This window comes from Penicillium coprophilum (assembly GCF_028826855.1).
Source record: "Penicillium coprophilum strain IBT 35676 chromosome Unknown utg000001l_segment0_segment0, whole genome shotgun sequence".
NCBI lineage: Eukaryota > Fungi > Ascomycota > Eurotiomycetes > Eurotiales > Aspergillaceae > Penicillium > Penicillium coprophilum.
In genome coordinates, this window is record NW_026622720.1 from 3301209 (window position 1) to 3323244 (window position 22036).

At 50.0% G+C, this 22036-nt stretch overlaps 11 protein-coding genes across 11 annotated transcripts; 6 read left to right on the plus strand and 5 right to left on the minus strand.

The window, feature by feature from the left end:
- Positions 1-258: 258 nt before the first annotated feature.
- Positions 259-1772, plus strand: N7500_001264 (tRNA-splicing endonuclease subunit SEN54 family protein; the record flags this gene model as incomplete). The annotated part of the gene is made up of 3 exons (XM_056672410.1): positions 259-371; positions 417-1258; positions 1321-1772. 3 exons carry the CDS (start codon positions 259-261, stop codon positions 1770-1772), a joined length of 1407 nt encoding a protein of 468 aa, XP_056537983.1.
- Positions 1773-2345: 573 nt separating this feature from the next.
- On the minus strand, positions 2346-4085 carry N7500_001265 (NEDD8-activating enzyme E1 regulatory subunit; the record flags this gene model as incomplete). Its single annotated transcript, XM_056672411.1, has 2 exons — positions 2346-3653; positions 3711-4085. 2 exons carry the CDS (start codon positions 4083-4085, stop codon positions 2346-2348), a joined length of 1683 nt encoding a protein of 560 aa, XP_056537984.1.
- Positions 4086-4708: 623 nt separating this feature from the next.
- On the plus strand, positions 4709-4966 carry N7500_001266 (uncharacterized protein; the record flags this gene model as incomplete). The annotated part of the gene is made up of 1 exon (XM_056672412.1): positions 4709-4966. One exon carries the CDS (start codon positions 4709-4711, stop codon positions 4964-4966), a length of 258 nt encoding a protein of 85 aa, XP_056537985.1.
- Positions 4967-6678: 1712 nt separating this feature from the next.
- On the plus strand, positions 6679-7660 carry N7500_001267 (ribose-5-phosphate isomerase RKI1; the record flags this gene model as incomplete). Its single annotated transcript, XM_056672413.1, has 2 exons — positions 6679-7054; positions 7221-7660. 2 exons carry the CDS (start codon positions 6679-6681, stop codon positions 7658-7660), a joined length of 816 nt encoding a protein of 271 aa, XP_056537986.1.
- Positions 7661-7879: 219 nt separating this feature from the next.
- N7500_001268 (WD40 repeat domain-containing protein) lies at positions 7880-9098 on the minus strand (the record flags this gene model as incomplete). The annotated part of the gene is made up of 3 exons (XM_056672414.1): positions 7880-8696; positions 8771-9026; positions 9089-9098. 3 exons carry the CDS (start codon positions 9096-9098, stop codon positions 7880-7882), a joined length of 1083 nt encoding a protein of 360 aa, XP_056537987.1.
- Positions 9099-9290: 192 nt separating this feature from the next.
- N7500_001269 (GTPase GPN2) lies at positions 9291-10504 on the plus strand (the record flags this gene model as incomplete). The annotated part of the gene is made up of 3 exons (XM_056672415.1): positions 9291-9579; positions 9637-9737; positions 9806-10504. The coding sequence occupies 3 exons, from the start codon at positions 9291-9293 to the stop codon at positions 10502-10504; spliced, it is 1089 nt and encodes a 362-aa protein (XP_056537988.1).
- A 165-nt stretch (positions 10505-10669) lies between these two features.
- On the minus strand, positions 10670-11336 carry N7500_001270 (Rpp14/Pop5 family protein; the record flags this gene model as incomplete). The annotated part of the gene is made up of 2 exons (XM_056672416.1): positions 10670-11028; positions 11102-11336. 2 exons carry the CDS (start codon positions 11334-11336, stop codon positions 10670-10672), a joined length of 594 nt encoding a protein of 197 aa, XP_056537989.1.
- Positions 11337-11923: 587 nt separating this feature from the next.
- Positions 11924-13998, minus strand: N7500_001271 (uncharacterized protein; the record flags this gene model as incomplete). Its single annotated transcript, XM_056672417.1, has 3 exons — positions 11924-13447; positions 13503-13809; positions 13865-13998. 3 exons carry the CDS (start codon positions 13996-13998, stop codon positions 11924-11926), a joined length of 1965 nt encoding a protein of 654 aa, XP_056537990.1.
- Positions 13999-14949: 951 nt separating this feature from the next.
- Positions 14950-16480, plus strand: aclA (putative ATP citrate lyase subunit (Acl); the record flags this gene model as incomplete). The annotated part of the gene is made up of 2 exons (XM_056672418.1): positions 14950-15399; positions 15464-16480. Exons 1-2 carry the CDS (start codon positions 14959-14961, stop codon positions 16478-16480), a joined length of 1458 nt encoding a protein of 485 aa, XP_056537991.1. The 5' UTR covers positions 14950-14958.
- Positions 16481-18336: 1856 nt separating this feature from the next.
- Positions 18337-19639, plus strand: N7500_001273 (wax synthase family protein; the record flags this gene model as incomplete). Its single annotated transcript, XM_056672419.1, has 3 exons — positions 18337-18820; positions 18868-19084; positions 19138-19639. 3 exons carry the CDS (start codon positions 18337-18339, stop codon positions 19637-19639), a joined length of 1203 nt encoding a protein of 400 aa, XP_056537992.1.
- A 1182-nt stretch (positions 19640-20821) lies between these two features.
- Positions 20822-21882, minus strand: N7500_001274 (SET domain-containing protein; the record flags this gene model as incomplete). The annotated part of the gene is made up of 2 exons (XM_056672420.1): positions 20822-21810; positions 21867-21882. The coding sequence occupies 2 exons, from the start codon at positions 21880-21882 to the stop codon at positions 20822-20824; spliced, it is 1005 nt and encodes a 334-aa protein (XP_056537993.1).
- Between the last annotated feature and the right edge of the window lie 154 nt (positions 21883-22036).

Below are 22036 nucleotides of genomic sequence, written 5' to 3' on the forward strand. Positions count from 1 at the left end.
TAACATTTCCATTATATATATGTGGCAATTACATTCAAACACTTGAGATCCTACAAACAAGAAATTCCTATATACTCCTGAGCCTCAATAGCCCTTCATGATACCGTCTCACGACATGCAAGTGACAAACACAAGCAGCCTTCGACCTCCATAGAGATATTATTCTGCCAAAAAGGCCCGCTTATCGATAAGCGCACCTTTTCTGATCCCGACTCTTGACTCCGAAATTGTCTCTAATTTATTCTCCAAATATCCAACATGGCAGATGTAGACGAGGATGTCATCAAGGCCCCTGCAAATGCCTCGACAGAAGCTGATGTCGACCTGTCCGACGAGACGCAGGATTTCCGCTTCTTGAACCACTTGAATTTGTATGAGCACGGCCTACTCTGACACTCGGGGAACCCAATCTCCAGTGTCCTGATCACCTTTTCAATTGCCACTGCTTACCTCCGAACTTTCTGCAGCTTCGCCGATGCATCCCCCAGCATCCCGCGCCGCGGCGAAAAGGACTTTGAGCCCAATCCGACAGAACTTCAAGCCGATGTGCTCTCCGCTTCGCGAGGGGCCATGCACAATGCGCTCTCATACCCCCGTCTCCACAATACCAAAACTCGTGTCATAGCTTTCTACGCACCCGACGGATATGTTCCTCCCGTTAAAGCTGATCGTGCGACATCGAAATCTGGCGAAGAAGATGGAAAGAGCTCAGAGTCTACACCGAAACCCGAGAGGCCTTTGCCCAATTCCGCCAGAATATCTCCCGACGCATGTGTCTACGTGCCCAATCCAAAGGGTCAGTTCTTTAAGACAATGGGCCAAGCAGACTCGTTAAGCCGTGTGTGGTTGTTGCCAGAGGAAGCCTTATATCTCATTGAGCGAGGAAGTATGGATATTAGATGGCCCAGCTCATCTGGGCCCCCCGCGGGACCTGGAGAAGAAGACCTCTCTATCCCTATGAGTCTGCAGGCTGCATATGCATGCTTCATGGGTCGCGGTGGTCTGACGCTTGAGCGCTACTCCGTTTATACTGGTCTCAGGCGTCTAGGTTATGCGCTCCTTCGAGCTCCTGGATGGTGCGATGATATCGAGAAACCGGATGCGGACGCCTCAAATGTTATCGAAACACCACCCAAGCTTCATGGCCCTGGCCTGGCTGGTATACTTGGGTCACTTTTTAATTGGATCCATGACCCTCGCTCAACGGCCTCTACGGCAACTGGCCCTATCATCGGTACTGGCATCCATCGTCATTACAGTAAGTCACACCATTCACTCTGCGGTCTATATCTTAGCTCTTCTTACTGACATGCTTGTTAGTGGATGTGTACCGCAAGCTCGCTATCATCCCCTGGTACGACCCAGTTACCGCACCCGAAATACATCCCGCTGATACCACGCCACCCTTCCGCGTCGTGTTCCACGTTTTCAAGCCCTCAACTCCCTTCAAAAAATCCGCGCCTCCAGCCCCAGACTTCCGTGTCGCGGTCGTCAGCACACGCGACCAAACCACCATGCCTACTATGACACAACTCGGCGCTCTGCTCGAAAGCACGCCGCTCGACCCGCCGCGCGGAGAGAAAATGGACCGTATGATGTACATGAGACTGCGACATGGATACCGCAATGTTGTCATGGCTGTCGTTGATCAGGGCGTGGTCAGTTATTTGCGAGTTGCTGATTCGGCGTTCGGGAAGGAAAAGCTTTATGAGAACAAGGGTGGACCTCAGGGCCCTAAGTGGAATCGTAATCAGAAGCCGAGAAAACGTTGAGGAACTCAGGTCATGAACTTATGCCCTGGCCTATACCAGCTCGCTGGAGCTTGTATGAAAATGTGAAAACGCCAATGGCCGAACGGGAAACTCGTGTGTGCATGAGGACAGTGCACAGACTATGGATCCGGTTCATATATCCATCTCACATTGTCTCTGCTCGGTGGTGGATCACGCCGAAAGCTGGAAATGCTCTCCGCGGTTGTTGGAACTCTTGCAAAGATCTCCTACATTCGTCACCGTATTTCAACGGATACACCCGTCTCGTTTGGGCCTGGTCTGGCTGCAGACATTGGAGCAAAGACCTACATACCCCATACTACGACATGAAAATGTTTCAGTATTCCTCCTAAAAGAACGACCCAGGCTCACCATTTTGTACATATATTTGAGCCATCTAAGCATCAAGTACATAGTTGGGTACTACTCATTGAGATCTAGAAACCAGAATATCGCTGAATCATAAATCATAGAATCGCGCTGAGTAACATTTCCGAGAATTTGACAAGTACCTGGAGACTTGCGTAATGCATTGCAGTCATCCAGCACGTCGATAACACACCCATTCTCCACTTAGAGCCGATACATCTCGCTCTTACTCCGAGCCCCATCAAAGACACAAGTATTATCAAGCGGGCCATACTGCCTCGTAATAACCTTCAGTGCCTCTTGCGCGACCAAGCCGCCGGTCAACGAAGAGATATTATGCAACTCGCCGCCCTCCGCCCGACGCAGTTCTTTAATCGCACTGGCAATCTGCGTGCGCGCCTCTTGAGAGACAGCTGATCCATCCGCCGCAGTTAGCAGAGCCAAGATGCGTTCCGTATGACTATTCCACAGCGCGTCATCGTCAACAGAGCGTTCCTCTTCACGGCTGCTCGACTGAATCTCGTCCACGACCGAGTCCAGGACCTGCATCGCAATGAATATGGGGATCAGGGTGTCCGGGTCACTTAGCGCGTTGCGGACGGTCTTCAGTGTTGATGCGTCGCTATCGATGCTTATCTGCGGGATGTCGCGGCCGAGCACGACTTTGATGTGTGCGGCGTTCTTGCAGAATACTTCGATTTCTCGGTCTGGGATTGCGGGGGCTTGGCGATTGAGTTGGGATTCGAGCTGGCGTACTGTTGCTGTCACTTCTTCGATATCTTGTCGCGCTTTCGCCTTGTAGATATTCTGTAGTGACACGTAGTCTGCTGACTGGGCTTTCATGTCTGGTAGGGAGCCTGGGAGGGGGAGGACGCCGTGAGATGCGTGGAAGGTTTTGATGGCTGAGGCTATAAACCAGAAATCTTGGGATGTTGCGGACAGCTGTTGACACTCCTTCATCTCGAAGATCTCGCGGATCGTGCTGCGTAGGCTGAATGGTGAGACTGTCTTCAGTACAGCAGCTACTGCTTCATCGAAATTCTCTTCCCCGCCCTCTGGGTTAGAGGTGCGTGTCTGAGACCGCACAAACTCCCTAAACTCGGTTTTCTCTTTGTAGTTACTTGGTGTGTTGCCTTCGTGAGACTGTTTCCATTGCTCTAGGAAGTGAAGCAGGAGCAGTATATAGGGCACATGGCCATGTTGATGGTCATCCAGGGTATCCAGATTGTCCAACTTGGCCGCTGCGGCGACAAGCTCAGGCCAGGGATTAAGCAGACGGAGGTCCTGGGTTGATTCCGGGTCCGGATGTGTCTCAACAATGGGGAATTCAGCCGGCAATTGCACGGAGAAAACGGAGAAAAATCCGACCGAGTGCAGGTACAGTAGTGGAATACCCAGTTGCTTTGCTTCCTGAATCAGAGGTACCAATGTCGAGCGTCTCATTGGACCCGAAATAATCACCAGTTTGTACTGGGGTAAGAATTCAGGATCTTTGAGAAGCTCCCCAACGCGCTGGTTTTGAAGTCAGTCAACGCAATCATCTACTCCTGGAGACATGGAAAATCATACCTTGAGATAGTAATGTCCTTGCACATCTGGATTTAATTCTTTCAGCAGTCGGCAGGTTTCCTCGGCACGGGACTTGCCCAGTGACTCTTCCTCCAGGAAGAAGTTCACGCCTAGATCGGACTCGGTAACTATTGCTGGGTCGACGATAGTGAAACCACCAATTCCTGGCAGTACAAGATTCTTGAGGGTTTCAACGCCTGCAACGCCGGAGACGCCGGTGTTGTATTGGCCAAGAGGCCCATCAGAATTCACTAAGAGAACATGAGAATCCTCGAGTGCTTGCTGGCCAGTTGCTGCCCAGAGCCGGAGCTGGCGATCATATTTGCGCTCCTTGGAGGTTGGCCCTGTCAGGGCGGCGGGGAAGGCATCCGTCATGGTGGATATCAGGCAGAGTGGAAAGAGATGGAGCTTTGTTTTGGGTTTTAATCATTGCCTGCTTATCTTTATGTGATACTACTCGTGTTGCTCACAGTATTTGCTTCTCACTTTGCAAGTTCCTCAAGTCATGAAGTCGTGGATGTTAACTTGTTGATGCGCGACTGTTTTTAGTAAGCGCACATTATGGCCTGATAATCCAGGCAAACATCCGTAGACAAGCCTTCTTTAGGGATGTTGATGTTCTACATGTAATTCGCCAGGCAATATGATGATTTTAACTTGCTAGTTTCGATGTTTTTGATGCCCTCATAATGGGCTTCCTCTCCCGCAATACGCCAAACTATACGCTAAAATACCACCACGTCTTTTTTCCTATAGTGACCAGATCACGGTCTCCCCTGACCGAGTGTGACTTTAATCTTAGAAATCGAATTCGACCTAAGCTTGATGCTTCAAGGGCGCATCTTAGCGGGTTTCTATTTGCACCTATTTTCCAGAAGATTACAGGCTCGGTGCATTGTAATTTGATCGTCAGCGCTGTTGCGTGCACCTTTCGCCGAGAAATAAGGCCATTCCAGCCGTATGAACTCTGGACCAAGGTTGCGAGCTGGAATGCTAACATGGCCATGCATTTTGTCGACAGAAGCAAGTTCTCAGGACGCTCTGTGATGCAGGTCGTTACATCGAGCGATAAAGAGAAGACGACAAATCAAGTGACCCCAGAAGGAGAGCCACAAAAACATGCGTTTGCTTCTGCCATAACTCGGGTGATGTTCAAAACAGGTCGTTTGACAATACCTCCTGAGAATGCCTTGGATATCTGCGGTTTCTTGTCGATTACGACGATTAAATCTTTCGCCGAAGCTTCCGGTTGGTGAGGATCAATGTACGATAGAAAGACTGTAAAATATATATTTGCTATGCGTAGATGGAGGTACGCTTGAACTTCGCCTACATGTGCCCATACTGCTTATTCTAGTGCTTTGAGAGTATTCAGGTGATGCTCTCTTCTCATGTATAACTTGCTAACCGATCTTGTGTAAGATCGAAATCAGCCTTGGAAAAAAAGAAGCACGCTGCTTTTACTGATGAACAATTAACAGTGTTTGCTTCTCACTCTGCAGGTTCCTCAAAAGATGAAGTGGTGCGGCCGTTTTCAGTGAGCATATATGATGGCCTGCCCAGGTGGTAATCTAGGCTGATATAAGCCTTCAAAGATCTCTAAGCATAGGGTTCGGTATTCTACATGTAGTTCGCTAAGCAATAATGTGTTCTCATTTTCGGATTACAGATTAATTGGTAGTTTTGGAGTTTTCGAGATTCTAATGGCAACAAGAGCGAGTTCTTTGACAATCCTAGTAAAAAGGCTGTCGCGACTTTATACCATGGCCCAGGCCGATGACTATTTCTTTGTTTAAAATTACTCGTAAGATCTGCAGTCACCTGGGTACTGAGCATTGAACTTATTTCGTCTTGTTCAACTCTTATGGCAATGATAGAGATTGAGGCTGAGAAATTGCTCTAACAGCACATGCTTTATATGTACAACACATGGAGGCACTCGAAACGAGATATCAACATGATTCTTTTGCGCAAGGACAATAGTAAGGCACACTACATTGTACATTGATAGATATCTCAAAGGCAGAGATGAAAGAACTCCTCGGCCAAGACTTTATAGTACCTAGTCCCTAGAATATTTATAACATTCCTTGCCCCAATTTCACCATGTATCAATTTTCCTCATCCCTATATCAATTAAGCTATTTCCCCGAACCAAATCCTCCAAGATGAAATTGGCCATTGTTGTCCTCGCCTTTGCTAGGCTTGCACATGCCCTAGAAAAGGAGCTTCCTGGCTGTGCCCTTCCCTGCTTGGACACAATAATGAAGGGAACTAGCTGCATAGAGAATGACTGGGATTGTATCTGCTTGGCCCAAGATGTGATTCAACAGGCTGGCGCAAACTGCGTGGAAGAGAAATGTGGCGCAAGTTTTGTTCAGAGTACGGTGATTGAATATAAGAGAACGCTCAAGCTAATGGATTATATAGAGGTGTTTTTGCCTGCCGTTAAGGAGATTTGCCAAGCTTAGTCCCTGTCTATGTGGACTGAATGGAAACCTCCAAAGTTCTTCTCGGAGGAAATGCGATGGTGGCAGAGACAGCTATGCTATTGACAAATGGTTTCAGACATTTAATTCCTCTATTTTTATCATCTAAGAATAAAATGTCAATCAATTATGCAACCTTGGTCTTCGATTGTATATATACAACAGTAGGGTATTTAATATGCCATACGGATATCTGATCATGTTTACTGCAATCTGAGCATAATAATAGGATTTGGACATATTCATGTCTTGAATATTTCATGATGTAAAAGAACCCTGAACGTGGATTTATAGAACAGAAATGGCTGAAAGGCCGCATAACGTGACGCCATTGACTTGTAGGATCTCCATAGATTTCTATTTTGCCCCGCGAAACTTCCAAGACGATTCCCATGATCCAATCCGCCTTCTCCCTTTTCTGCCGTAGACTTACTCTCCCCACCATCCCCGCAGTCTTTCGCACTCCCAGATTCCACACCATGTCCGCCGTCGAAGAATCCAAGCGCGCCGCCGCCAAGGTCGCTGTCGGAAACCACTACCCTAAGGATGCCCGCTGGGTTGGTATCGGTAGTGGTACGACGATTGTGTACGTCGTCGAGGCCATCAAAGCCCTCGGTGTCGACACCTCGAACACAAAGTACGTTCCGACCGGCTACCAATCCAAGCAGCTGATTATCAGCGCCGGATTGGCTGCTGCCGAGTACGATTCCGTTCCGCTGGGCACTGTCCTCGACGTCGCGTTCGATGGTGCGGACGAGGTTGACGAGGATCTGAACTGCATCAAGGGCGGCGGTGCATGCTTATTCCAGGAGAAGATCGTCGCTCTGCAAGCGAAGGAGTTTATCTGCGTTGCCGGTGAGTTGCGATCCGATATAATATGATCCTCATTCTGCATTGTAGTTATGGGGTTTGCGTTAGGTGATGACTCGGAAGTAGAGCCGACTATAATTTTCTTCGTCTTTTTCGGAATTGTTTGCTATTTCAATACTATTTCTCAACTAACTCACGCTCGCAATCGCAGACTACCGCAAACTCCAGCCCCGTCTCCTCACAAACTGGAAAGCAATTCCCATCGAGGTCGCCCCGATCGCCGCCCACCGCGTTCTCCTCAAGCTGAGGGAACTCGGCAGTATCAACCCCACCATCCGGGCGTCCGCCAGCTCCAAGGAAGGTCCCCTCAAGACCGATCAGGGCTTCTTCATTGTCGATGCTCCCTTCAAGCCCATGCTGATCAAGGCTGATATCGAAGCTGGCCATGATGGTAGCGGCAAGGATGGTGTCTGGGCAGTTAACGTGTTGGCTGACAAGATCAAGGAGATCACCGGTGTGCTTGAGGTCGGTATTTTCCACGGCCAGACCGGCCCGCAGGCTACTGCTGCCGGTGGCATTGGTGGTCAACGACCTGTCGCGGCCTACTTCGGTATGGCTGATGGGACAGTCGCTGTTCGCAAGGCTCAGTAGATGTGTAGTGATTGGACATTTGGAGTGACAACTAGGAGACTACGTAAATAACTTAGATACAAAGATTTCGCTTCGTTGTTAAATCTTGGAAAATATGCTATAATTGGAATTGAATTGGGGAATGCGATTGTGTTTTGAATTGTTTTTCTAAATTAGATTTCATGTGTGGTATCAACATTGGACAGACGCTTCATTTCGGTATAGAATCAAGGGAAATACCTATTTTGCGCCCTTGCCCTTGGCCTCCGTCTCGCCCAACTCCCGTACGTAAATCTTCACTGAGCCTTCGGGAACCTCGTCGTGGCCGTCTTCGAATCCAGGGCTGACTGCAATGGCCAGGTGCTGGCCGCTCGCACTGAATGCGACAGACGAGACGCTGTTTTGATATTTCTGATATTGACGGATACGGCGTTTAGAGATTCCATCCCAGAGAGCAACAACACCGTCACCGCCGCCGGATGCAAAGGTGCCAAAAACTGGGTGGAAAGCCAATGCGTTGACAGGGTAGACGACATCCACGCCATCCTCGGCAGTCTGGCGGTGACACTTGAAAGCGTATTTGCGGGCCTGAGATTCAGGCGACGGGTCGAACCACTCCACCGCAACTCGACCCTCGATGCTAGATGAGGCATACCCAGCGTCATCAGGCATGCAAGCAACCGCGCGGGTCATGAACTTCAAGCTGCTTTCACGGCGTTGCCAGGGCTCAACTTCCACTCGATTAGCGCCTGGGGTTGTGCCGTCTGCTTGTGCGGTGAGGAGAGCCAACGCTTTGAGGTCGTAGATGTGCAATGCGCGCGATGCCATCGCGACGACCAGCTTCGTGGCGGTTGCGGAGATGGAGAATGGCTTCGACGGAAGGGGAACGATAATCGGAAGGGAGTCGGGGTTTGCGCCAGCATCGGGTAGGTGGATGTGCAGTGTTGAATCCCACGAAGCGGAGATGACGATTTTGTGCTCGCGGCTGTACAGGACATGGCGCACACCAGCTTCGTGGCTGCTGAGCACGGTCTGTTCAGAGGTATTGAGGTCGATCCTAATCAGTAATTAGTACAGCCCATAGACCACGTTTGCTGATAGTAGTAGCAGGACCCAATGCGAATAACTCACTTCCTCACGTCCCAATCCAGTCCAGCTGTGTATATCTCGTTCTCGTTCTCACCAAAGCAGACGTCCAGTACAGGGGCACGGTGCTCGAACTTCTGCAATAGCTTCCCCTCTCCAATCTTTCCGTTCTCATCCCGCAAGTCATACAGGTATACGTTCTTATCCCATGACGAAACGGCGATCCGCGCGGAATTTGGGTCTGGGGAGAACTTCAAGGCCGAAATAGCATCCGTAGGTGGGGATGCCACAATGAATTGATCTGCAACAAAAATTAGACATGGTTCAACTCTGACGGAGTATAATAACAAAATAAGTACTCACGAGAAGTCATATTGGGCAAGCTGCAGAGTTGTAGAAGATCAAGCCCCAAGCTCCCCGGGGCCTTTGGCCGTGTCCTTTTCTGCCATCGTCACCGCCCTCTGATTCCCCGCGCTACATCGATAAGGAAAAAAAGACCAAACGCCTTGACATCATTTGTCTTCGGCAAGAACAAAACTCCTCACATCTTTGTGACATTGACAAGATGCCATTTGCCCAGCTGGTGATTGGTCCGCCAGGCGCTGGCAAGTCCACCTACTGCAATGGCATGCATCAATTCCTGGGCGCAATCGGCCGGAAATGCTCTGTCGTTAACCTTGACCCCGCCAACGACAAGACCTCTTACCCATGCGCGCTGGACGTACGTGATCTAGTTACTCTAGAAGATATCATGGAAGAGGACAAGTTGGGTCCGAATGGTGGTGTCTTATATGCTCTCGAAGAGCTCGAAAACAACTTCGAATGGCTGGAGAACGGGCTGAAGGAGCTTGGCGGTATGTCTGATTTGCCCTGGCCAAATACTTCTACTAATTGGTTTGTTGAATTCTTAGATGATTATATTCTTTTTGACTGTCCCGGTCAAGTCGAGCTATTTACACACCACTCCTCATTACGCAACATCTTCTACAAAATCCAGAAGATGGGCATTCGGGTTAGTCGCAGCAAAATTTCAAGCGCAACACAAAGGAGACCTAACTAACCAGGTTCTGTACACAACAGTTGATCGTCATTCATCTCATCGACTCTTATACTCTCACCCTCCCTTCAATGTACATCTCCGCCCTCCTCCTCTCCCTCCGCGCCATGCTCCAACTCGACCTCCCGCACCTAAACGTCCTCACCAAAATCGACAACCTCTCTAACTACGCCCCACTTCCTTTTAACTTAGACTTCTACACTGAAGTGCAAGACCTCTCATATCTACTACCCGAGCTGGAAAGCGAGTCCTCGCGATTCTCGCACGAGAAATTCGGCAAGCTGAACCAGACCATCATCGACCTGGTCGAGGAATTCGGACTCGTTTCCTTCGAGACGCTGGCCGTCGAGGACAAAAAGAGTATGATGAGTCTTTTGCACACCATCGACCGTGCGTCCGGGTATGCTTTCGGTCCTGCCGAGGGTGCCAATGATACTGTCTGGCAAGTGGCTGTTCGGGAGGGCATGGGTGTCACAGACGTGCGGGATGTGCAGGAGCGTTGGCTGGATGCTAAAGATGCATACGATGAGCAGGAAGATAAAGATTTGGAGGAGGAAGTTCGCTTGCGCAATGCGGCGAGTCAGGTTGAGAAGACGGGTGCGGCGGATGGCGGAGACGATGAGGATGACTATGACAAGGATGACGGACATGACTTTGACGAGGAACTGGAGAAGTGGAAGAAGGATATGCCAGACAATGGCGTGCGGGTGCGCCGCAAGTAATTCCATTCCAACGACTTCCCAGCCATGCCAAACGTCAAATATAATACGATAAATGTACGATAGCCAAAAACAACCATGAATAACCTAACGCACCAAAAACTGGGGTATCTCATTAAAAGTGAAAGAAAGCGTACAATACAACACCTACCCACCAAATCCTCATCTTCATCCAACTTCAATCATCCCCAACCATCCCCTCATCCTCACTCTCATCCATAACACATTCAACAACACTAGACCCCCCACCAACCAGATCCCCAAGAACCCCCTCTCCTCCGCATCCTTGACCCTAACAATCTCCTTCCTAGCCCTCCGAATGGCCTCCTCCTCAGCCTTTCGCATCGTCCCCGAAACTCGAACCACGCGGAAAACACACCCACGTTCACGTCCCGTCCCCGCGCGTTTCGGTCCATTCGCCGGCTCCGGCACGCCAGACATATACGTAAGCGCTGACCAGACGAGACGGAAGGAGGCGCGTGGACAACGCACTATTGCGGTGGATGTTGCTGGTGAGAGGTATTTTACTATAGTTTGTTTAGTAGGTTGTTTTTTTGGAGTTGGATGGAGTGGTTTGATGTGGTAAAAATGAGAACTCACTCGTTATTCCGCCAGCGGAGGCACCGCCTAGCTTGCCGACCCCCCAGTCGCCGTATAGCTCTGCTACGGACTCGCGGATCATCTTGGCGAGGAAGCCTTGGGTCAGGGCGTCGGAGGTTGGAGAGTGGATTGCTAGTTGGGGGTTGTGTGGTTTTGTTGTTGGGGCTGTAGGCCAGGTTTTTGGATCTGGGTAGAGGATGTCCACGAGGAGGTAGCGGTTTTTGAGGCGGACCATGGTGGTTTCGAGTTGAGACTGAGACTGAGAGGCGGCGAGGCCTTGAAAGCAGTATGGAAAGGGTGCGTACGGCTCTTGTGGATTCCACGAGAGCTAGGTGTAGACGTAGTTTGCTGGGTACAGAATGTAAGGTGGGTGAATCTTGAAGCTTGAGTTGGGGCTAGAAAAGATTGCGATCGATAAGCGATAAGGATATTTCCTAATCGGGCGGCCTATCTGGACAAGACCCTCGGGACGACCACAGCCACAGCATGGCTCGACGCTGAATATTTCCCGAGGTCAACTATCACGTATACTACAGACTACACTGAAAGCAGATCATGCGGCAAAGGCACATTCATTATTTCCCAAAGAGGTCTAGTCATCTACTGCAAAACGAATTAAATCAGATCTGTAGCCGGGTTGCACCCTTCTTGAGTGTCAACCCGTCAACTTGGTCATGCCACATGAACGCAGTACATCGATACACATGACTGCTCAGAAAACATAAAAAAAGAAAAACCAAGGGATGAACCATCCGAACTCCACCGCCCTGAACGGACGGACTATATGCCAGCGGACGGCGCTGCAAAACGTCATAAACAAAATCAGAGGTTGACCTCGACACGGCCCTCGGCACCACCCTTCTGCAGGGTGGGGAGGAGGTAGGTGATATCATCCCAGGGGTGGCGGTAGAGACCGGTGCGCAGGCGCTTCTGGTCGAGGTAGTGGGCAATGAGACCGATGGAGCGGCCGAGCACGAACAGACCGTTGAGGACACCCATGCGCATGTAGTCCTCGCACTCCTCGGGGGAGAAGGCACCGCAGTTGCGGAGCAGGTCGACAAAGCAGACAGCGACACAGCCGTCGACGTTGAGGATCAAGTTGTCCTTCTTGGAGGTGGTGACGGTCTCAACGGCGATAGCATAGTCGAGCAGCTTGGTGCTGGGGAAGTGCTTCTTGACGAACTCCTTGACAAGCTCGACACGGAGATCGGGGTTGTTGCGAGACTTGACCTTGTGGCCAATACCGGGGATAAGCTTGTTCTCCTTGCGCATGCTGTCGACGAAGTCACGAGGGCTCAGACCCTTGTCGAAGGCCTTGGTGAACTCTTCAGCGGCGCCATCCAGGGCACCACCGAAACGCGAACCGATGGTCAACAGACCGGAGACGAGAGCACTGATGAGATCCTTGCCAGCACGGGTGGTGATGATGGTGTTCATGGCACCGGAGACGGCGGGACCGTGATCGGCAGTCAGCATGAGAACCATCTCGAGGAACTTGCTGGCGTAGGGAGGCAGGCGGCGACGGAACCACAGAAGAGACATGACACCACCAATGCCAATATCCTCTCTGAAGACATCGGAGATGGGCATACCGGCGTAGAGCAGCTCCTGGCCACGGTCGTCGGAAATGGTGGAGATGAAAGCAGCAGGCTTACGGACGAGGCCGAGCTCCTGGGCCCAGGAGTAGTCAATGGGGATCTTAGGCACAACGGGCTCGGGGGCGGGGACGATGTTGCCCTTCTGGAGCTCGAGCTCATAGACCTGCTTGAGGATCTGGGGGAGGTCCTCGAAGGTGTCGGGGACGTAGATGCCAGCTTCACGCATGGCCTTGTTCTTGGTGACGGCAGTCTCGAGATCAGAGTTGGCGGAGGCACCGGCGTGGCCGAACTGGACCTCAGTCTTGAACAAGCTAGCGCAGGTTCCGATGGCCCAGGCAACGATGGGCTTAGTGATGGTGCCGTTCTTGATGGCCTCAATCACACGGTACTCCTCAACACCACCGACCTCGCCGAGCAGCACAAGAATCTTGCACTCGGGTTCAGCCTGGTAGCGGAGCAGGTGATCAATGAAGGTGGTACCGGGGTAACGATCACCACCAATGGCAACACCCTCGAACACACCATCGGTGTTCTGGGAGATAATGTTGTTCAACTCGTTGGACATACCACCGGACTTAGAGACGTATCCGACGGAACCCTTGCGGTACAGCTTGGAGGCGACAATGTTGTCCATCATACCACCAGTGTTACCGATCTTGTAAGCACCGGGCTTGATACCACCAACGGTGGCAGGGCCAATAATGGTGATGCCCTTCTCCTTGGCAGTGACCATAATCTCACGAGCGCGCTTTGGTAATCGTTAGCACTGTATCCGAAATGCTTGAAAGATACACAAGACTTACACGCTCGGGAACACCCTCGGCAATAATGGCGATGGAGCGGATCTGGGGGTACTCCATCAACTCCATAGTGGAGGTGTAGACGGAGCGGGAAGAGGCAAAGTTGACAACGGTGTCAACGTCGGGGTGCTTGGCCATGGCCTTCTCGACATCCTGGTAGACGGGAAGGAGAGTCTCACTGGTACCCCAGTACATCTTGCTGACGAACTGACCACCGAAGGTGTAGATGATACCGGCTACGGAAGGAGTCGAGCGCTTGCAGATGAAATCGAAGTCGAGCATGCCCTGCACGGCTCGGGGTTGCATACCGCTGGTTTCTTCGTTAGTCTCTCCTTTCGAGGTTGTAGGAGCAATATTTCACTTACTACACGAAGCATCGTGTCTTGTTGTGGAAAAGGCTGTGTTGGAGGGGCGAGAGGACACGGCTAGGAGGGGCGAAACGGGTGATGTTGTCGTTGGCAGACTGCACGCCGTTGCCGGCGGAGAGAGTAGAGGGCATGATGAATCTAGGTAATTAGCATGCGAATTGGATATTTTCGAAGCAATTGTGCAACAGTCCAGGCAATTGCCGTCAAGGTGAATTTTGAAGGATAGTGGATATGCGGAAGAGCAATTGAAAGGAAGAAAAAAAAAAAGATCACTCACTTGATGTGTTAAACAAGCCGCTGTGAAATTAGAGAGGAAATAGAGAAAAGGAAAAAAACAGGAAGTGTACAGAAGAGAAGGGGGCAGAAGAAGCTGTTGAGAAAAAAGTGCGCGGGGTGTGATACTCGGAGTACTCGCAGATACACCGTACAGCTCGTCCCAGACCGCCGGATCCGCAGAACAGCTCAACACTTGGCAGTCCCCAAAGTACCGGGTACTGACGATACTGTATCCACTGGTATTACTATGGGGTTGTATATATATAGAGGTACTCCATAGATATAGCTACAATATCTATATAGATAGATTCAAATATTTCTTAAAATACATGAAATGTATCTTTCTCTTGACTTTACACAGATGTCCAATCTGCAAATACCTTATAAAATAGCCGGTGTATAGATAGTCCTCGGGGGATTGTAATAAATCCCCGAATCCCGGTCGATCTCAACAACTAAAAAGCGGTATCGGGGAACCAACCAGTACCTCAAAATAGGTACAATCAGTGGCGCGATCAGAAGTAGCCGTAAGTACTCCGTACTATCTGTGGAGAATCCCAACGAAGCCATCTTTCTTCTCCCCCCACCGTAGGATCGTCTCTCCCTCAACAGGTGGGACCTGCCGAGTTGTACGCTGTAATATTCAGCACAATTCTTTTTTTTTTTTTTTTTGTACGCTGTACACTACAGTACACAGAATTCCCAATTCCCACCTTTTTCCCTATTCCCTTCAGCTCAAAATATCCCACCTCGTTTTCCCTTCCTCTCCTCTCTTCCTCTCACACATCTTTTCTGAAACCACATCACATCACATCATGTCCGCCAAATCTATTCTTGAGGCCGACGGCAAGGCCATCCTCAATTACCACCTCACTCGCGCCCCAGTGATCAAGCCTACTCCTCTTCCTGCCTCCGCAACACATAATCCTCCTGCCCGCCTCGCCTCCCTTCACTTCCCCGATGACAAGGCCGTCAAGGATGTCCTCGACCAGGCTGAAATCTCCTACCCTTGGCTCCTGACCCCCGGTGCTAAGTTCGTCGCCAAACCCGATCAATTGATCAAGCGTCGGGGTAAGAGCGGTCTGCTGGCCTTGAACAAGACTTGGACTGAGGCCCGCGACTGGATTGAGGCTCGTGCCACCAAGGATGTTCAGGTTGAGACCGTCACTGGTGTTCTCCGCCAATTCCTGGTTGAGCCCTTCGTGCCTCACCCCCAGGAGACTGAATACTACATCAACATCAACTCCGTCCGTGAGGTAAGCTTTCCCCGCAGTTTTGACCACAATTGGAAGGGTATGGAAGCTAATGGTCCAATTTTAGGGTGACTGGATCCTCTTCACTCACGAGGGTGGTGTGGACGTCGGTGATGTCGATGCGAAGGCCGAGAAGCTCTTGATCCCCGTCAACCTCAAGCAATACCCCTCCAACGAGGAGATCGCCGCGACCCTGTTGAGCAAGGTTCCCAAGGGTGTTCACAATGTCCTGGTTGACTTCATCTCTCGCCTCTACGCCGTCTACGTTGACTGCCAGTTCACTTATCTCGAGATTAACCCCTTGGTTGTCATCCCCAACGCTGACGCCACCTCCGCCGAGGTTCACTTCTTGGATTTGGCCGCCAAGCTCGACCAGACTGCTGAGTTCGAGTGCGGTACCAAGTGGGCCGTTGCTCGCAGCCCCGCTGCCCTGGGCTCCCCTATCCTCGCCTCCGCTGATGGCAAGGTCAGCATTGACGCTGGCCCACCAATGGAGTTCCCCGCCCCCTTCGGTCGTGAGCTGAGCAAGGAGGAGAAGTTCATCTCCGACATGGACGCCAAGACCGGTGCCTCCCTCAAGCTGACTGTCCTCAACCCCAGCGGCCGTGTGTGGACCCTCGTCGCCGGTGGTGGTGCTTCCGTCGTTTACGCCGATGCCATTGCCTCCGCTGGTTTCGTCAGCGAGCTTGCCAACTACGGCGAGTACTCCGGTGCCCCCACCGAGACCCAGACTTTCAACTACGCCCGCACCGTGCTGGACCTGATGCTGCGTGCCCCCACTCACCCCGAGGGTAAGGTTCTCTTCATTGGAGGTGGTATTGCCAACTTCACCAACGTGGCCAGCACCTTCAAGGGTGTCATCCGCGCCATCCGTGAGGTCGCCACCGTCCTCAACGAGCACAAGGTTCAGATCTGGGTCCGCCGTGCCGGTCCCAACTACCAGGAGGGTCTCAAGAACATCAAGTCTGTCGGTATCGAGCTTGGCCTGGACATGCACGTCTACGGACCCGAGATGCACGTCAGCGGCATCGTTCCCCTTGCCCTCCAGGGCAAGAAGAGCGACGTCAAGGAATTCGGCGCCTAAATTGTTTAATCCTTATTTGATGTTTGTTTGCAGCGTGTGTCCGTTGCATCGGTTTGTGGTATAATGCATGGCATGATATGACTTGTTTTTTTTTTTGCGGGATTCCGGGGGAGATCTGCGGATATGTGGATGTCACCCCCGGCGTCTGTCCTATTTTGCTGAGGGTATGGCGTTACTTCCCGCCCGGGCGAAAAGACCCGGTCCTTCTGGTGCCGACGTACATGATTCTCCGTTGAATAGATTTCATTTTATGTTCCCTCCCGGCGGATTTAGATGTGATGTCCCGTCGGATAATATCAATGATACGAGGCATTTATTGTCCCAGAATTGTTCCCTAAGTAAATATAGGCGGATACATGTGTATCTGTAGAGTAAGTCGTATGTTCAGTTCCAATGTGTGTTGGTGAAGAAAAAGAAACCGCCGAAAAATACCGATGTAATTAATACATGGATATGTACCGTATGTAATTTTGAATAAGCTCAAATCCTGGAAATAAAGACAAGCTCCCGCAGACTCCACACAAGCTCCCTCTGCACCCCGGATTTACAGGAAGATCAGGTCCCATCAGGTATCATCCAGGGACCGTGCCAGCGTTGGAGCATACCGAGGTGGCGACTTCCGCTGCCCCGAGATTAGGGCAAGATAAGCATCGGACGAGCGGGGGCTAACTTGAGACTTATAACAAGATGGGTTTAGTGTCTATTCTGCTTCCTTGGGGTGGGAACGTACTATGCAATGTTCTTCAATGTCCGGAGTAGGTGACTCTTTGTTGTAGGTAGCTGTGGGTAGGACGACCTTGCATAGTACAACATGCGTGTGTAATATAAGCTCAAAGCTTGCAAGCTGTGGTTATAGAGGGACAGAAGTATGAGTACTAACATAAGATTATCGAAGGACTACGTTCTTAGCTCCATGATATACCTGGCAGAGGCGGGTTTCTTCATTGTGGAAAATTGGAAACGCTTTCTATACTGACAGACAATATGTTTTCACGTCCGCTCGTAAAGAAGTCGGGTCCTAGATGGAAGTGGCAGAGCTATGCGAGCTTACATGCGGTGTATTACAAAAAAGGAATAAACGTTCAATAGATTTGAAAGGGCGTTAGGACTAGATCTAAGTTTGCTCTGTAGGGGCTCGTAAATATATAGCCTAGGATCGGATCCTCAGAGATATAAAGATTGTAGATCTAGATCAACGCTATTATAAAAAATGTAGGGTATGTCCCATTTGTATCCCTACACATTTGAATTGTGTCACAAGGCAATTATAAAAGGCAGCCACAAGAATAAAATCGGCTACATATCAACTCCACTCCATAAGCAGTGGAAACACTAAACGGGGCAGTGGATTTCATCGGTTTAAGCCGAGGCGTATATGTATAGACCGATTTGGGTTAGTCCAAATGTGGTCTAGAATGCTCGACATCTGGCTCAACCCTGGAGGTTTTCTGTTGTAGATGTGTACAAGTCTCGAGAACAACAAACATTATACGATCAGGGAATAAACAGTCAAGATACTAGCAAATGTTTATGAATTTCACCTACAGGACATTAAAAAAAAAAGCTCATCGTGAGGACCCTAATTCGAGATGCATACGAGCCCACCAAATGAGGCCTCTACAAAAAACCTGTATCACAACCATTTTGCTTCTGCATGGACTCAAATGTTATTTTCTGATTCACAAATAGGCATTCTCTATAGAGAAGTGGGGTAACTGTAGGTTTCACTTTATAAACAGTCGAGACATCGAAAATTCCCTTCACTTCCCTACTGGAAAATACCAACCTACCCTATACAGGTGTAGTTTTGCTCTATACGGAGTACAAATGAGTGATTCGCTTGATCTATCCCAGCCATGATTCAGTATCAGTCACACGGGCGGCTGCTCGCTTTCACCATTCTTCAAGGTCTCATCCCCACTGTTGTCCTGATCACAACACCTACACACTCTCCTCTACGTTACCTGTCTATACCATGTATGATATGGATCGTGCTCCAGGTGATGTATCCCACTCAAAACCCAGGCTACACATCGACCAACCTGATCGGAAATTCTTCAATCTTCGTCTTGACAGCTCTGGACCTGCTCCTGATCCACCCTCAAGCCGGGCGCGACTTTGTCGACACCGAAGGAGACAAGAAGTTTTTATCCCGTCTATTCCAGGCTTTCAAATTACTCACATACACGCGGGCAATCAACACACCTCGTCAAGCGAAGAATGTCCCACCATTCCCAAATTACTATACCAAGAGAGATCCCAAGGTGATCCCGCGAGATCGATTCTTGGTTAGAGAGACCGCTATTGCTATCTGGCAATTTATAACGCTCGATACACTCAGTGTTTTGGCCTTGAAACAAGCCTTGAATAACCAAGATGAAGAACAGTCCATTTCCTCGGGCCCCCAGGGAATTTCCCCGGACAAAAATGGAGAGAACAGTTGTTTCAGACTCTCATGGCTTGGTTCGTTGTGTCTCGAATCGTGATCAGCTTTTACTACCGCGTCGCTTCGATCGTCTCCGTGAGCCTGGGTGATTCTCCCTCGAACAGCCCGCCGATCATAGGGAGAATGGCAGATATGTATACACTTCGAAACTTTTGGGGGTGAGTCGTCCTTATATCTGTCGACTTGATTCGATCTCATTTTTGTGGTTTAGAAAATTCTGGCATCAAATGCTACGACTGCCCCTCACGTCGACTAGCAATTTTCTCGCCCGCGATGTCCTCGGTCTGCCTCGATCGTCGTTGGAACGATACGTCAACGTTTTCATCGTGTTCTTCCTTTCCGGCTTAGTCCACGTAGTAATCGATAGTGTGCGGAACGTGTCACCAAAGGAACTTGGGACTATGTCCTTTTTTCTCTCTTTCGTTGTCGGCTATATGATTGAAGATGGTGTTCTGGCTCTCTGGAAACGAACACGGGGCTCCCAGAATAATGGCTTACCGGCCTGGTGGCAAAGGGCCCTTGGCTTTTGTTGGGTTATCACATGGCTGGGGATTACGTCGCCTTGGTTCTTTAGGTTGGCGATGCAAAAGCCGGAGGAACAGATGGTTTTGGTTCCGTTCAGTGTTGCTGGGTTTATTAGCCTTCCCGTGCTGAAGAGTGTAGTTATCGGTGGTGGTCTTGTGTTGAAGATTGTATTCGAGGGAGAGATTTGAAAGGACAGGATGTGGAAAAGTTGGATTTGCCCAAGTGTCTCCAGTCAGACCTCGATTTTCTTTGAAGTCCCGAAAGGACCAAATGTATCTAAAGACCATAGGGAGATTTCTCGGCTTTGAGTATGTCAAACCACTTCACACCTAATAGCAAATGCAACATCATAAAGCAGCCTGTAGCTCGCTGGTTAAGATGTCAGCTGATGCCATCCGTTGTGTGAGACTGGCGCCGTTGTTGATCCTCTTCCTGCGTTTCATTGACCACAAGACGTCGTCATTGGCGGGCCAAACTTCTCCATTACCTCAATACCAGAGTATCTGCCTCGGCAAGTACGCGAAACTCGCAGGGACAATCGATGGGTATTTTCTGGTGATTACACATAGTAAGCTTCGCCCCTTTTTTCTCGCCGACAACCTCAGGGATCCCGTTGGCTGGACTCCTGGAGCGAGGGTCATCGAGGTACTTGGGACAAGGGAAAACTCGGCGTTTCGGGCATTTTCCCTGCCGAGGTCTAAGTCTCGAGCGGAAAGTTGGTCAAAGTTGATAATGCTGTAATGCTGTCTAGTCAGATTCCCCCGCAACGGGCGTAGTTGCGGCCTGTGCCGTGATCGTCACATTTCTCGTACGTCGAAAAGGCGAGGTCTGGTCGATATTAACAAGGAGAGTGCTTCAAAATCGGTCTACCTCTCATATATTCTTGCAATCTTTCGAGTGCTCATGGTTGCTGTTCCCGTCTAGTCCGGAGATCATGTCTTTTGCAAAGAGATCAGCACTGGTCAGAGTAGGGTTGCCACTTCTTCTATCAAATGAATATATGAAGTCCATCGTATTTCTGACTGATTAGATGCTTAGAAATGCCCCGGTTCTGCAGCTCCACGAACGCCATATGAGACGGGTGAGGATAGCTTGCAGCGTGTTGGCGACCTTGATCTGCTTCTACTTTGTGGAGCTTGCTATATTGCATATAGCAAGATTACTTACAAACTTGAAAGTTACAAGAGGATAGAATTGAAGATCGAAAGAAATCAGACTTGATTACGGGAATGCGGCTCTGCCGTGGAGCATCTGCTTTACATACATCCCGCTCATAGCAACACCGCCTGGGCAATACCAACTCCAACATGAAAACATAGACCTCAAATGCCGTAAAGCAGAGAAAAACAGAACCCCCTTGGAGACAAGAATCAGGGCCAGAGTGACATAGCTCCTCCGCCGTACACTTGACCCGGCCGTTGCAGCATTCTGACGAAAAGATCCGCAGGGTCTTCTCGTCCGTACAATTGGAGCATCCCTTGGAATTTCTTTAACCACGTATCCTGAGCCAGAGCAGCCTGGGAAATCCGCTGGTTCTCTTCTGACTTGAACAAAGCCACCGGTTCCACCATGCTCGTCTCGACTATTTCAACCGCCCAGTCGTCCAGAAGACCCTCTTCTTCAAGCAAGACGATTGACAAAAGTCGAAGAACCAACTTAGAGGACAGAGGAATGTTGTGCTTCTCAGCGGCAGCTTTCAATTCGGGGTTCACAATCACTGGTGACCGTGAGGATTGCATTCGTCCGTCCAAGTCCACTCCTCGAATAATGTACAGTATTCCGCGAATCAGTCGCCGGCGCAAGTCACTGAGCTCTTGGAAGGGAGTTCCAGGCACACACGCTTTGCAATCGCACGTAAAACCCAAGGCTTCCCGACGCTCATCTTTGGTCTTGGCTTTGAGCTCTGCATTATAGCAGAAGTAGATCTCTTCGCCAGCCTCGATGTCCTTGATGGCATAGAATTCAATGAACGGTCCTGGCGTGATTGGAGCCCTGGCGTTGGGTAAACACGAATGGTTGAATCGTGATCCAATGGTAAACAGTCCTCGGCCGGGATACTCTGCCCCAACAGCGAAAGAGTTTTCGGATAGAATATCAACGAATGATTGAAATTTCTCTGACCCATTATCTCGAAGCAGTAAAACCTGCTCTTTCTGGCTGGGCGACAGTTGCATAAAGGCCGTAAAAATGTTGCATTCCATGATATCAACATGCGACTCCGGAATAAAGAAGAGGGCCTTTTCCCTCAAGATTAGAGATCCTCGTTTAATGTGTTTTGTTGCGAAAGCGCCCCATCCTTTGCCTGGTGAAGGTTTTAACTCGAATAATGCATTGCGAGGCAGTAGGAGGCTGTGGTATGCTAAGAGAGGATACAAAGTTAGACAGGATCTCAAGAAACTAAAGAGGGTAATGTACGATGGCCCGTAGACATGGTGGTGATCGTAAAGGTGATGGATATGGAGATGGAGATGGTGACCGCTGCTGGGGAGAATTGAGGCGAGGCAAGGAGGCGAGAGAAGAGAAGAGACAGAGCAAGGAAAAGAAGAGGAAAGCAAAGAGAGTCGCGGATAGAAGAGACGCTGGTT